At 37.5% G+C, this 14,864-nt stretch overlaps 1 protein-coding gene across 1 annotated transcript in view; it reads left to right on the plus strand.

The window, feature by feature from the left end:
* Nucleotides 1-14,864, plus strand: part of TLE1 (TLE family member 1, transcriptional corepressor) — a 71,511-nt gene that overhangs the window by 22,132 nt on the left and 34,515 nt on the right. The window contains exon 6 of the mRNA XM_085313475.1: nucleotides 14,456-14,660. Coding sequence (XP_085169601.1) covers nucleotides 14,456-14,660 — 205 coding nt within the window. The remainder of the gene's footprint in view (nucleotides 1-14,455; nucleotides 14,661-14,864) is intronic.

The following is a 14,864-nucleotide window of genomic DNA, read 5'->3' on the forward strand; positions in this document are numbered from 1 at the left end:
TTACTTAGTTGATTTGCTAATCATACTTTAAAAACCCACACAATTACATCTGTATCTGTCACAATCTCCTCTATGCTTTGCTTGTGTAATGAATTACTTTATTTCAGAGATCAAATCAGATATTCATACAGCACATGTATGTTTGATATTTGATTAGCAAAGATCAGAGAACTATACTTTCTTGATTTTTTTAAAAAATGAATGATTTCCTTAGGGCTAATCTGATGAAAAAACTTTTTATTGGACAAGTCTTAGAATATTTTATGCAGTAAAAAGAACTATGTATTAAAATACATTTAAATTTTGTCTTAGGATAGTAAAATTTGATATTGTTATGGCAGCATTGTCCTGAGTGTAAATCATTCAGCTCTTTACATCTGTACAACAGTCTTTYGCAAGGAATAAGATCTACAAGTGCTGTATGCAACTATGACTTTTTTGTGGGAAGGCTTTTTGGAAGAAGGAATATAAACCTCTTTTGTTTTCAAATTACCTAAGGTCCTCCAGAGGAATACTTCTATGTGTTTTCTGAAAAACTTCTGAACAATGCAATACAAATCCAAAACTGAGTGAGGAAGTGAACACAGTGGGCCCAAATGTTCTTTGGCTAGGTAGATTCATGCATGTACATAATAGTAAAATTAGACGTATGTCACAGTGATCTTTTACAGTCTTAAATGATCAATAGTTATCTGGTGCTGCACAGTAAGTTTCATGCTCTGACATATCCTTGATTTGTTTGAAGGGGGTTGTGTGCATCCTGGAAAATCTGAATAGCATAAAATTAGGTTGACAATTCAGTGGGCCTTTACTCCCCTTCACTGAGTGTGCAGTGTACTGAGCTCTCTCCCCAGAGGGGAGGAGACATCAGAAGCCTGTCTGTTCCTGCAAGCGGCAGCTGCACTGAAAGTAAGCACAGCCCAGTTTGATAGCAGCTGTCAGTATTGTTCAGGGACCTGACTTAGTGTAAAGAACAATGGAAGGGCCATGCTCTTAAAAGTCCAGTATATTTCAAGATAAGAAAAGAAATAGTAATTTAAAGGGTTAGACATCTATTATGAGCATGAAAGATCATGAAACTTATTTGCAGAATGCAAATAGGTTGGAGCAATTTGTAATGGCAAAAGATGCAATCAAACAGCCCCTGGCACTGCACTACTAAAGATAATTCATCTACGATAAATTTGAGGACAATAAACTTGAACAATATTTTTTCTAGCTGGTGTTCATCTAATCAGGAGAAAGTATCTGAATGAAATCTGCATTTTTTGGGTGTTTCTATTCAAAAACTGACCTTTTTTCCACCTTCCTTTAAGGGCCTTTGTTTCCTAACTCTTCATGATTCAAAAGTTTCCCAGATGGCTTGACAGAGTTGGAGCAAAGCAGCAGTTCTTGTTGCTACTGGGCTATGTGTGAAATCTGGAAGGAAACATTATTTAGAGGGAACAATTTTTTGCAATGGAAAATATTTTTAATCGTCTTTGATTTTACATTATTTCTAGTTGAAAAAGTGAAAGTATATTAAACTTGAGACTGAGGATAGGGACTTCTAGGGTATGGGTCTCATGAGACTTTGAGATATTTGGAGATTTTACCTGTCATCTTAAAAACTGACTTTTGAAGTTAGTGTATACTATGCATGTAAAGAAGAGAAAGATAAGTGAATTGACATGTTCAATAGTGTTTTCAAAAAAAGAAAGGGAAATAAGGTAGTTGGACTCAGTGAGCTTGTAAGCAGTGCTAATCCTTTGTGTTTGTAAGAACTTCTCATACTGGGGGAAAGAACTATGGGTGGTGATTAGCTACTGACAGTAGTATCTCTGACCTTACATTATTCCTGCACGTTTCTGAGGGCTTTTACCTTTCATTGGGTAGTAGTGTGGCTAAGCAATGTGCATGTCACTTTTTTAATGGCATTGTTCATATGTATATAAAATCTAAATGAAGTACTAGATTTACTAGATACTTGAATAATAAACAAAGCAAAAAACCTTTCCCCATAAGATATGTGCATCTGTTAACTCCTTGGCACTGCTCAGTGTTGCAGCTGCAGGTAGTGCCCACGTTTGGGGTAAAAGGAAAATACAGATCATGGTATGAGAGGATTCAGTAGATCTTCATGGTCTAACTTGAAGGAATGGTTTGGGAATAGGTGTGGATGCATGTGGTTTTTGTTTGATTTTACTTTTACCTGAGGTGCAATTAAACAGTAGGCTGAAAAATCAAAGGTACTCAAACGTTCATACTAGGAAAGGTAGGGGACACTTATTGGTCTATCCAGATGTCAGCTATGCAATTTTATAAAGTTTCTTTATTTTCAAATTAATAAACTAGGTAGTATTGGTTGTAGAACATACAAGTATCTGACAGAAAAAAAATGAGCAGCAAGCTGGAATTTTTAACACCACATTTTAGGTAGTACATTGAGTCCTSAGGTATGTCTGATTTTGGCTTTTGAGGTGAGTTGTTAATGGTTCTGAAATGCATTTTTTTTTGATTGACAGTACTCCTGAGACAGATTAAGCTTTAGGCCTTTGAGGGGTCTCTCCACTGTTGCATGTGGTGATTGGCTAAAGGATTAGCAAGATGTGGGATTACTATTTTTTTTTCACTCTCCTTGACTGTGGTTGCCAGCTATCTTTGGGATTGTAGTGTGTGAAGCTTAAGAGGATGAGGTTAACCTCTTGAGGGTTTATTCTTACGAGTGTGTAGTTAATCCTTGAAAAGCCTATAAATAACTAGGCTGTATGTTTCATTATAAAATAGAAATACAGACTAGAACAGAAATGAATGCAGAATTTAGTGCAGGGGAAGAGCTAAGTAGCTGTAGCATTACTTCAGATCCTCCTCAGCTGTGATCTGCATTATGTGCCAACCAAAGTAAATGTGGGGGAAGAGAGGGGAAATGGCTTAGTTCTTTTACATAAATGAAACTGAATGAGCACAAGATGCTKTCCTCACTTTTAACATATAAACCTGGTAAGCCTGAGTTACTGAATTCTTACAGTAGGAACTATATATTAAGTGAGGAAATTTCCAGGCTGCTTTTTCCCTGCTCTTTTAATACAGGCAAACCTTAATTACAATCAAAAATTGTCATGTTAGCTGCTGTTAGAACACAATAACTTTAAGACTTGTAAGCTATTTTTAATGCAGGTGGTGAATAGAGAAGATATTTGTCAAGATGACAGTTGGTATTCCCAAAATGCTAGTCCCCAAACTATGGTCATTTTTTTTTTCTCAGCACCATTGAGTTTTGAGGAAGCAAGATAGCTTAATTCATGCTTATTGGCAGTTTGTCCTCCTCAAAACAGAATGCCCAGGMGAACATGTGCAGGATAGGAATGAATAGACAATGAAAACCTAGCTGGATTCACTCACTCAGTATTTCTGTATATGTATTTTTCCCCCTTTTTTCCTTCCTGTAATGTTAGGGAAATGGAGGACCTTGAAGTAGCAGTAGAAAGGGTAGTGGTGATGTCTAAACATCTGACCTGGAGTTGCAGGTCAGTCTCCTCTTAACTTGCAAACTTTATTATGTAGTTGGATAGAAAAAGCTGTATCTCAAATATCATCCAAAACCACTGCATGATTTTTAGGTGGATTTCTCCCTCTAATTTGTTGGAGTTGCACTAGCAGCTGCAGGAAGAGAGGAAGGCAGAGGGAACTTGTAAGATGGACTTGTATCTTGTTTAGGTGGAGCAGCACATAAGATCAGAAAAGTCAGTAGAGGATGAGGTTTCGGGAACAGTTTGATAGATAAAAGCAAAGGAGACTGGTATGCTAGAGATTATTCCTTCTCTGTGAATTTGCGTCCAAATGAGTTTGCATCTAACAGATTGCTTTGGAAGGAATAATTTCAGTGGAGTAGAAAGGGTCAAAGTCAGATCAAAATGTTGGAACAGTAGCATTTCAGGCAGGTTACAGAAAATGTGTTTGGTGAGTCTTAATTAAGAGAATATGGAATAGCTACAGGAAAAGCAAAATGGGGATTAAGAATGGGTTTTACTGTTGAAGGTAGATGAAGATTGTCTAGTCCGGAAGAGAATTGCTTCCTCAAGAGTGATTTAAAGCACCTTTCTTGATTAAGATGTATAGGCAGAATAGCTTTCCATGTCTGAGGGTGGTTTTTGTGACTGTTCCACATATTCTCCCTAAGTCAGCAAAAAAAGTAGAGGGAAACGCACTGAAAAGATGAGTATACCTTCTGCTTTCTTACTAAAACCTGCTTTGCACTTACATTCATAGTGAGGTAAGTGTGAGAATTGGAGCAGGTGAACAGTCAATAGGGTGAGACTAATAAAATGTGATGTGAAGTTCAGTGCTTCTCTTAAAAGGTCTGAGATATGGTGGAATGGATGGAGCAAGGAGTTGAATAGAAAGAATGAATCAGTTGGCCAAGACATGAGAAGCTCAACTGGGACTGCACGTGAGGTGAAATCAAATGTGGAAGAGTTAATTGCGCAAGAAACATGCGAAGCATAGTCATTAAATTATCCTGAAAAATGAGCAGGAGTGGAGAAAGCAAATGTTGGGGATGTGTATGTTGAGTGATGTAGAGCTGTACATTGGTCTCTGTTACAGTAGAAGAGAGGTACAAAGAATAAATGAAGCATACAGATCTGAAGGGAGCTAGGAAATGGTTTTGAAGCAAACAGTGGTATACGGAGGTGATAACGTTAGTGTGCTGGTGGGAGAAAGGGTGAATTACTGGTTCAGGATAGACAACGTATGATTGTAACTGGATGACTGATGGTGATGGAGAGTCAGTGGGAGTATGGCGCTGCAGAGGAGCTGGAGGAAGATACAGGTAAACACAAATACTGGAAGTATTGAAGATTGGGGAAGGCACATAAAAATACCAACTAACTACTGTCTGCTTGGAATAAAAGTAATGCAGACTGTAGAACTAGCAGCCTATGAAGCAGGACTGTAAGAAAAGGGAGAGAGAATAGCATGGGACATGCAGGATAACTAAGAAATCCTAAAGGCAAAGCAAAGAGCCATTTTGAACAGCAGTTTGCTGTACCTCCTTAGACTGAGAAAGAATTTACATCTACTACTCAGGATTCCTAGTATCTGGTAACTCTTTGCCCTTTGCCCGCAAATCCTCCCCCAAGATACTTACTGAACTGTAGTTCAATATAGTGCTTAAGTTTCTGAATATGGTGCTAGTTAACTGTACCTCTTAAAATCAGTCAGTCATATTCAGTAGCACTGAAATAGCAAAAGCAATGATTGGCAAAAATGGATTGCTCTGATGCATGTTCAAAAGTGATAGATATTTGGGAGAAGGAAGTCTCTGCAGAGTGTACAGGGAATTTCCACAAAGCTCGTGTGTGGCTTGAAACGATAAACAAAAAAAAAGGGAGGTAATGCTTTTCTTGTGACTGTCACTTTCATTCTTTGGAAGCTCTAAAATGTATTTATAGTAGCAACTGGGACAAAAGGGTTTAATATAAATGGTGATGGACATCACTTAAACTACTGCGTTTTAATTGACTTAGGGCGTTTAAATTAAAACCCTTTTCTACTTTATCATTGCTGTCTTCAACAAGATTTGAATTTCTGGAGTATAAAGGAATCTGGGAGGGAAATAAATACTTTTAAAAGTAATCATAAATCAGTACTAAAAATAAAGCAAACTAAACCCAAAAAACCCCACACTAGAGTAATGCCTCTGTCATTTTCAAATTGGTGCATGTTTGAACTGATTGTTACTGACTGCTGTGGCAGCAAGAACATGCTTTTGAAGTGTGTTTGGATGGTAGCTGCATGCTAACGGTAGCAAAAAAAAAAAAAAATAGCAAATATGTAGATTTTGGGTTGGAAGGTGAGTAATAGCAGGAAATTATGGTTGCCCCAGAAAAGCTTAATGCGTACTGGCAAACCAGAAGCAATGTATACTGACAGCTTCATTCGTGAGACCTAAGGCTTGCCTCTGAATCTTCAGAGCAAGCAATATGTGCTTGTCTAAAATGAAAAAAATCAGCTTTGTTCTCCAAGTGACTTGCACTGACAGTGGTCAGGAGAGTATAGCTCATTTCAGAAAATCAGTCTGTCTAGTCTGGACCAAGAGATGGGGAATTTTAAGATCATCTTGTGTGGTTTTTAGATCAACTTTGAATTTGTTACTCTCCTTTAATCTGGGAGGTCCTTAAAAGACGTATTTTCCTGCACAAGGATCATTCTTTCCATTTTTATTCTGCTTCTGTCCCTCCAGTCCCTCTGGCATCTGTCTGTTGTGAAGGCTTTTCTGGTTACTCCATTGTCCTACAGTCTGTTTTTTCCAGTACTGGCTTCAATCTTGCTCTGTTTATCTAGTAATTCTTCAAAATTTCACTTAAGAGAAAAAGGTACCATTATTAATACAAGAAGCATCACATATGTGGATCTTGCTGCTTTGTGACTTGTTTCCACTTCCTTTTTTACTGTAAAATGTTTGAGATACGTACTGTTATAAGTCAGGCCTCTACTGCACACTTCTAGAAGAATAGCTGTTAGTGAAAACATTTTGTAGACACACGTGTGCGTGCATGCACACGTATATATGTGTATAAAATAAATCCGTGATTATGCTAGCAAAGAAGTTTTTTCTGTTTATGGAGCTGGCTTAAATTGTATGACTGAGTTCTGCTGCCAGCTAAGTTGCAGATATAAGCACTAGCCATGAGTTAGTGGATCTGTTTGATGTAAACTACCAGGGTTGACTTACAGTGCCTGAAAACATAGAGGAGAAGGCTCTTATGCTGGGAAAAGCCCTTGTGTGGATGTAGCTACACCAGTGGAGTGCTTATGCATTTTGGGGAGAAGATGTCACTGAACTGGAAGAATTCCATCTGCTGGCAGTATCCCACATCCTCGCTGCTGGGTTTTGCTGGCATGGAATGATCTGCCGATGCTCCACAGTGTTGCTAGACTTCTGATGTAGATCTGCTCTTGCAACAGTGCCAGTCATGCTGGCAATGCTGTGTAATTATTCCCTCTGTGTCATTGAGATATTAAAAATCTTACCATTTAACAATTATCACTAAAGTTTTGTTAAATGGTTAATCGCTGATCATTTTAGCAGAACAACTAGTGTGCTTACTTACTGGGTGTGATGACAAATTTATTTGGRTGGAGTCACCCACATCTGTCACTACTGTTTACAGCAATGATCTTTTTGAAGAGCCCTGCAGTGTAGTATCTCTTTCTAATTCTGATGTCTGGGCTTGCCCTCTAGAATGCCCAAAGGAAAGGCAGAGAAACCCTGTTTAAAGTGAGACAGAAAATCACAGCAAAAATYAGAAACTGCTCAGCATAAAGAAAAAACAAAAGCACGTTTCTTCCATATGCTCTGTAGTCTTTAATGGTGTTATAGAAATTAAACAATTGTTAAAAAGCTACCCTTTGAAAATCTTTTTATATTTGCTTATTGGGTTATATTGGTGAGCACTGAAAGCAGATTAGTCAGTTATATATGTGTTAAGCTAACTGTATTATTAAAATTTTAAAATTGAATTGAATATGACTCCTCACAAGAGTACTGTGTGTGTATATGTAGATAGGTTGCTACCGACTACATAAATTGAAGTGATTACAACTCAAGCCTTTCCGCTGATGAAACATTTCATTTTCCTTGTAAATAAATGTCTGAATTACTCATGAAATACAGAGCATATCAGAAAATGCATGCTAAAGAATGTATTTGATACTCATATATTTTGCATAAAGATTTTAAAGAACTTTCTGAAAAAAGTCTTCCAGATGTAATAGAAAACTGAATTTAATGTTTTACCTAGTGAGTTGCAGATTTCAATATAACTTTGACCCTACTGACAGCTGCACTCTCTGTTATCTGCTCTGAATTCATTGGAAGTGAGCCGTCTACCCCAGTGGTTTATTGGCTTTCAGTTAAAATCTAATGCTTTTTTTTTTTTTGTGGGGTATTTTTTCTCGTGAAGTAAATTCCTGATCTATGGAGTATGTTAATGTGGCAGCTTCATGCCTGGGCTAACCTTTCTTTATGCTAACCTTTCTTTAGTGAAATTAAAAAATGCAGTGATCTCTAATGCAAGAGGAGGAACTCCAGAGCTGGCCAGGTTTAGTGAAACAGTATACATTGGTGTAAGTGTAGTTAGAGCAGCAGTGCATGGAGTGCTCTTTTTAACCTTCATCAGCCAATTGAAATCAATATTGCTTTTCTTACTCTGAGTTTTATGAAGAACGAAAGAGGAGGCAATCTCCTGCAGGCTCTGCTCCAGGAGTCAGGAGAGCTGAGAATGAAGTCTGAAAAGGAGAGAAAAAAGTCAGTGAGAAAGTCGTATAAAGAAGTGAAGAAGGAGTTAGAAAAACAGAAATAACGCTAATCCAGAACTGTATGCTTCATGACCTTTTGGAGTAGCTAATATGTCTATTTTACTGTTCTGAATTGGCAAGGATGTGAAATAAAGCCTCAGCTCTATTTCAGTTACCTTAGAAATGAAGCTAATTTGTGAGAAAAGAGTACTTCATGTAGTAAACTGCCTTTTATCCTAGTATATCATCAGTTTTTCAATTAAAATTTGGGGCAGTTTAAACAACCCCCGTCCTCCTTGAACCAAAAAGAAAAAATGCACAATTGAGATTATTAGTGTGGTTTGAGTTGTTTGAACAAGTGGAGGCAGGAACTGTGAAAAATTTTGAAGACCCTTCTGTTCAGAAATTGTTATGTTAATACTGGATTAAAGCAAATTCCCTTAGTAGAAAATACTAACAAAAAACAAAGTTAAGGTAACTTTTTCATCTTCCTTCTGAATGTGATAATCTGTTTTTGGACATCAGTCATCTTCACAGCAAGGAGTTAGATTCCTGTGGGAGTGCAATATAAATGGCAACATCCAAAGACACTATTTCTATGCATCTGTCTGTAATAGGCATGAAAGAGGAACAGGATTCTTTYCCCATGAGATATTTAGGTCTTTAATTATTACACGTAAATTATATGTATGAAACTTGCAGGCTTTAGCTAGCTTTTGCCAATACAGTTGTCAGTATATAACAGTGGAGTTAAATACCTTTAGTGGATGACATTTTTTGTAATTTATAAATGGAAGAGGCTTGCTTGAAGACACTTGTTTCTTTGTTCTAAAGAGACATTCTCATCCTGCACTGTGGCTTGTTCGAATAATGAGTAGTTTTCAGATAACTTTGTACAAAGCTACAAAGACTCCATTCTCAGCTCACTAGGAGAGAGGCAGTAGTGGGCACTTTCAAGTTTGTTTTTGTGGTACAGTATAGCTTCCTATCTGTCAGAATATGATCTGAGCCTTTAAAAGAAGAGGAAGTAAGGAAATCCAATGAACCAAAATAAACACAGATGTTTCAAAGGAATTAGGTAGAAAATTAAGCAGTGAAAATAGTAACTGATTTTCATTTTTCTAAATTAAACTTAAACAAAGAGAAATTGGTAGACCATACAAAGACAAACTCAGAGCTTAGTTTTACATGTAGCTGCTGTGGTGCTGAAGGACACTAGGTCAGAAAGAAGCGTCTTGCAGGGGCTGCTGTCACACTTTGCAATTAGTGAGTCTGCTAGCGCTAGTATCAAGGGGAAGGTGAAAACACATCCAGCAGAAATGAAGAGGAAACACAGCTTCTACTACTGAAGTAAAATCAAAAAATGGGTAGTGATAATCAGAAAAGCATACTTAAATAGTTGCCTCCATCCTGAAGCTGCAGTTGAAGAGGTGATGCTAGTCACTGCTGTTCTGGTATTTGGAAATATCAAGGTGGTTCAAGAGTTGTAAGGAATTCGTTGACTATAAATGTTTGACTCTAATTCTCCCTACCTTTTGCTGCTTAAGCAAGCAAATGAAAAACCTGAAGGTGTCCCCTTGGGAAGTGTGATTGAATTGAGCACTGTAACAAATGTGTGCGTGTTGGTTTTTGAGAGTGGGGTGGGTCTTTGCTTGCTTGTTTGTCAGTCATGTTTCTTGATTTATACAGAAGTTGACATGAACTATTGTCCTTTCCTCTTTTAAAGTCTCTAAATGACTGTCCTTGCCAAATATTGTTTCAAACCTCTATTGAGATAGGAGAATCTGTTTGTAATAGCACTGAAGACGGTGCTGTTAAGGATGTTTAAATCTGTTCTTTCCTTCAGTTGTTTGGTTAGCACTTCAGCACCAGAGAAGACAGCTATTGTAGTCTTGTACCAGATATTTTCTGCTATTGGTGTGCAACCACATCAGAATTTGAATTCAGTGCTGAACAGATGCTGAATGTTACATCAAAATCTATTTAAGAGCAGAAACGTGCTCTGTGTAAAACTAAGAATTTGAAACTGGAATTTAACTAGGCTATTGGTATTCGTGACCCTAACAGAGCTGCTTAAAGGTGGTAGGAAGGAGAATTTTGAGAGCTCATTCTCTGCACTGAATAGGCAAGGAACAAAAAAGACAAATGTCACAGCTTATAGATGATAAGCCTGTGTCAAAGAGTTACTCTGCTGTAGGAAGTCTGTGGCAGAGATGAAGAATGAATTCCAAAATTTGAATCCTAATTGAAGTACTTTATAGCTAGAACTTGCCTAGGATATTTGAAATGAACAACTGTACTACCTCTAAATATTAAGAGTTACATACTTTGCACATGCTGTCTTTATAGCCTGGTTGTGGCTACAAAGGAGGAACTGAGGGGAAAAATTTTGAGGCAATAAAAACTGCTTATAGACAGTTAACTGAATTTACCTCTCCTTTTCTCCCTTTGCAAATACTAAGAACTTTTTTTTTGTAAATGGATGGTGAATGAATTAGAATTGATTTTAAAAGCATCTCTATGGTTTATTATCTCAATGCAGTTGCTTATGTATGCATCGTTGCATTCTTTTCCACCTTCCCACTTCCGTCCAAAACCGGACACAGCCCTTGCTCTGCAAGTAATTATAATTATTGGTAGTAAGACAGACCTGTTACTCATCCTTCTCTGAGCACATTTCTTATGGCAGGTGTCTAGTTTTTAATTAAGTGCTAATGAACATGGTTAGTGGACCATGATACTGCTGCCAACTTCTTCAGTTTTATATCTCGCTGCTGCTGAGCTCTTAAAAGGTGACAGAGCAGGCATTATGTCTTTGAAGTGACAGGATGTGATTATATGCATAACATAATTGTTTCTAGGATCTAATGTGGCAAATGTCTAGTTACTAAATACTTCTAGTGACCACTGCTGTTATCCATCTTCTCAGTCTTTACTTATCTCTTTGTGTTTAGCACGTACTAATATTCCCCATTCTAGAAAGAGAATGAAATGCACTTGAAAGAATTTTAACTGTATAAATAAAAAGAGAACATGAGCTCCTGGGAAGGCTTGTTTTTGTGTTAGGAGAACTTGCAGCCTATTGTGAAGCATATAAACATCAAATCAATATGCCTGTCTTAAAGAGCAGCAACCCTCAGATGATAGAGTGACGGGGTCGTGGAATAAAAGACCATGATCAGATTCTCAGTCTTAAGTCAGTTATGTGGGTATATATTTAACCATTGTAGAGGATTGTTTTTCTGTTATTTTTGGTAATCATTTTGCWAAAATTCCAAGTGTTTCCTACTGTGTAGAGCAATGCATTTTCTCTTATGGCTTTTGTATTCTSTTCTGCATCTTAAACTGAGCATTGTGAGCTTTGCTCTCCGGTGTTCACATTCAGTCCTATTAAAGGACTTACACTTTCAGCTTCAGCACCTGTAGAGATCAACTGATGTTCCTCTTTTCTGAGACCTTTGAAATCTATTAACTGTGTGTAGGCTACAGAATAGAACCATGGTAACCATAGGTAAAATATCTGTAACAGTTTAATTTGTAAAGACTGTTCTTTAATCCAATGTGATAGTGTGAATGGGGACACATAAGACCAAGGTTGTGATCACAGTGCAGTACTGCTGATGCATGTTGTCTTATGGCTAGAGTGCAGRTGATAGACTTCAGTGAGTTTGACCAAGTAGTCAAAGAGGAGAGGAATGACTAAGATGCCACCTCTGGAAGAGCTGGTAAAGAAATCACAAAATCTCACCTGAGTTCAGAAAACATGCTGGAAAACTACTGAAGTCTTGTTAAAGCCTGTGAGAAGAAGAGACCTTCTCTTTACTCTTTGGCAACTGGCTCAAATAAAGCAGTCCTGGTAGACTTCTTAGTGCTCTTACCAATCTTTCTAAAGAAGCAGCAAGCTATTTAAAATGAAATTGTACTGATAATAGCTGCTTGATCTAGTCTTTGATTTTGTAGAAGCTTGCCTAACACTTAATTTGAAATTAAAAAAAATAATAATTCTTAATACTTCAAAATATTAGCCTTTGTGTCAAAGCGTATTTTTTTAAAAAATTGCTTTCTTATATTGCTTTTCAAAGATACTCAAACTCTATTAAAAGTTGTCAAGARTAGTGATGAGAAAACATGTTATGTGTTGCATTGAAGGCTAGTGATGCTTTTTGTGCTGCAGGTGAAAAACTGCTAAAATTTAGTTTGAGAAGCCAAAGCTTTGGTGAACTCATCACCGTGTAAAATTGCCTGGAAGGTCTCAGGCAGATGAAGATTGGCCTGTGATAAATAAATAAAAGATGGCTGCTTTACAGTTAGGGCAGTGGAGAAGTGAAAGCTTAGGAGATGCAGTCCAGAATTCTTCCGTGTCAGCTGCTTGTACCTAGAGGAATTCATACACAGCTCAAAACATGTTTTGGGATGGGGACTATAAGAAATGAAAGTCATTCAGGTAATAAAATAGTCTTAATATGCTGGTATGTATTATGCTGGTATTTTAAAAACTTTTTGGATCTATAAAAGATGATAAAATATTTTGGATTATTTTGAATAATACTTTTGATTATTTTAGAATATTCTGTGAAATATTGTGAGCTTTTTTCTAGGTATTGGTATTTCAGTATCTCTCAGTAGTCCAGGATTAACTTTTGCCTGCTCTTACAGTGCATGGGCCTTCAGACTGCTGGCCTGTTTTGCTGTTTTCCTTTCAAGTTTGTTTCCTCTTGCCTGGTAATTTTCAGAACAGAAGTCTAGTACCATACTTAAGGGGGGAAGTGTGCAATACTACATTAGAGGGTGCCTTTGAAAATAGCTGTTTGTAAAGTACATATTTGTATCCACCTAGATGTGGCTGCTATAGTTAATCCGTTCGTGTATGGTGACTAGGTATGTCAAATTAAGATCTAATACAATTTTGTTTTCCTGGCTGTTGAGAGAAAGCTTTTTAAAGTTGATCTCTGCCTTGGGTACTTCCTTACTGGGTTTTTCTCAGTCTTAGCTTCCTTCCTCTTCCAGTGTCTAGCTGAGATCATCTTATTCAGCCATTTGCTTGCCTTAGTCTTCACTTTGATCTTTTCTCATCAGGCTTACCTTCAAGAGATGAATGGTAAAGCACGGCCAAAGGAAAGAGGCATGCTCTTCACATGCCCAGCAGCATAAACACAAGACAGTGACAAGAGGCAAAAAATCCATTTTCCTGTAGGAACTTAAAGGAGACCGGAGACCTCTGTCCAAGCTAAAGATCATTTTGGAGCATAATCTTCTAAAAAGTCTAAGACATCTCTGCTGAACATATTGGACAAATTAGGTTGAACTTTGGAAATGTTAATAAAAGGAAAATGTTAATAAAACCATAACAGTTTTAATTAGAAAATATTTAATATTTATACTTTAGAAAAGTCATTCCATTATTAGAACCCTATTTCCAAAATTGCTTGGAAGTTAGTTTGGTTACTGTGTTTTATGTCTACTCATGACGGAATTGATCTTGCAAGCTGCCTCTGAAATGTGAGATGTTTTACTTCATTAATGCTATATTCCTTGGGGGGGAGTTCCGTGAGCTCACTGACACTATCTGGAGTATCTGTATTATAAGCCCAAAGCTGACTCCTAAACCCAACTCATGAACATCTTTTTTCCAAAAGTTTAGCTAGAATAAAGTCTGCATTTAACTACACCAATTAAATATGAARTGGAATAGTATCTTTTAGATCTTCTTTATTATTCAAAATAGAAGCAAACCTGTTGTTTCAAAATGGTGGGCTAGGGAGCAAAAATATCAGTCTTTCTAACAATTGCCAGTTTTACCAAGCGTGTTTTTTCCCTCTTAGGAATTCTCTTGCTGCTGTTTGTCACTAGTAAAGTTGTGACAGGATATAGCTCCCCGAAATCAAACAATTTACTGTAGTAAGACCCTTTTTTAGGCTGCAGAGTGAGTATCAAGCTAGTCTTTTTATGGTCTGTGGGACGTGAGCACAGTCTTCCACAAGCAGTATTTCTACAGCATAGTACAGTGCAGTATATATAATGTGATGGGACAAAGAGGGAAGGAACTAGATTTACAGACAAAGTAGTATTTAAAAGTGTTGATTTTCAATAACTAACCAGACTTTTTTTCCCTTTTGCTTTCTAAACTATGTGCTGCATGTTGTTCTTCTGGGGATGATGATTCTACCGGGAACAGCAGCAGCAGTTGCAGGCTCAACATCTCTCCCATGGCCATGGACCTCCAGTGCCTCTAACACCACATCCATCAGGACTTCAGCCTCCTGGAATCCCTCCACTCGGAAGCAGTGCTGGCCTTCTTGCCCTTTCTAGTGCTTTGGGTGGGCAGTCTCACTTGGCAATAAAAGATGACAAGAAGCATCACGATGCAGAACACCACAGAGGTGAGAGGCATGGCAGGCCTGATTAGGACATTGAGATTTGCGCATTGCTGCAAAGTGTGTACATCTATAAAGAAATCAAGTTATATAGAATGAGAACAAGCTGTTGGCAAACTTAAAAATGTCTGCATTTATACCACTGAAGCAAAATTCAGCTTGGAAGTTTTCAGTATTTGAAATGGGAGATTGCTAAGTGTCTCCTGCTCT

The sequence above is a fragment of the Rhea americana genome, unplaced genomic scaffold, assembly GCF_003343005.1.
Source record: "Rhea americana isolate MKP2758 unplaced genomic scaffold, rheAme1 scaffold_11, whole genome shotgun sequence".
Classification (NCBI taxonomy): domain Eukaryota; kingdom Metazoa; phylum Chordata; class Aves; order Rheiformes; family Rheidae; genus Rhea; species Rhea americana.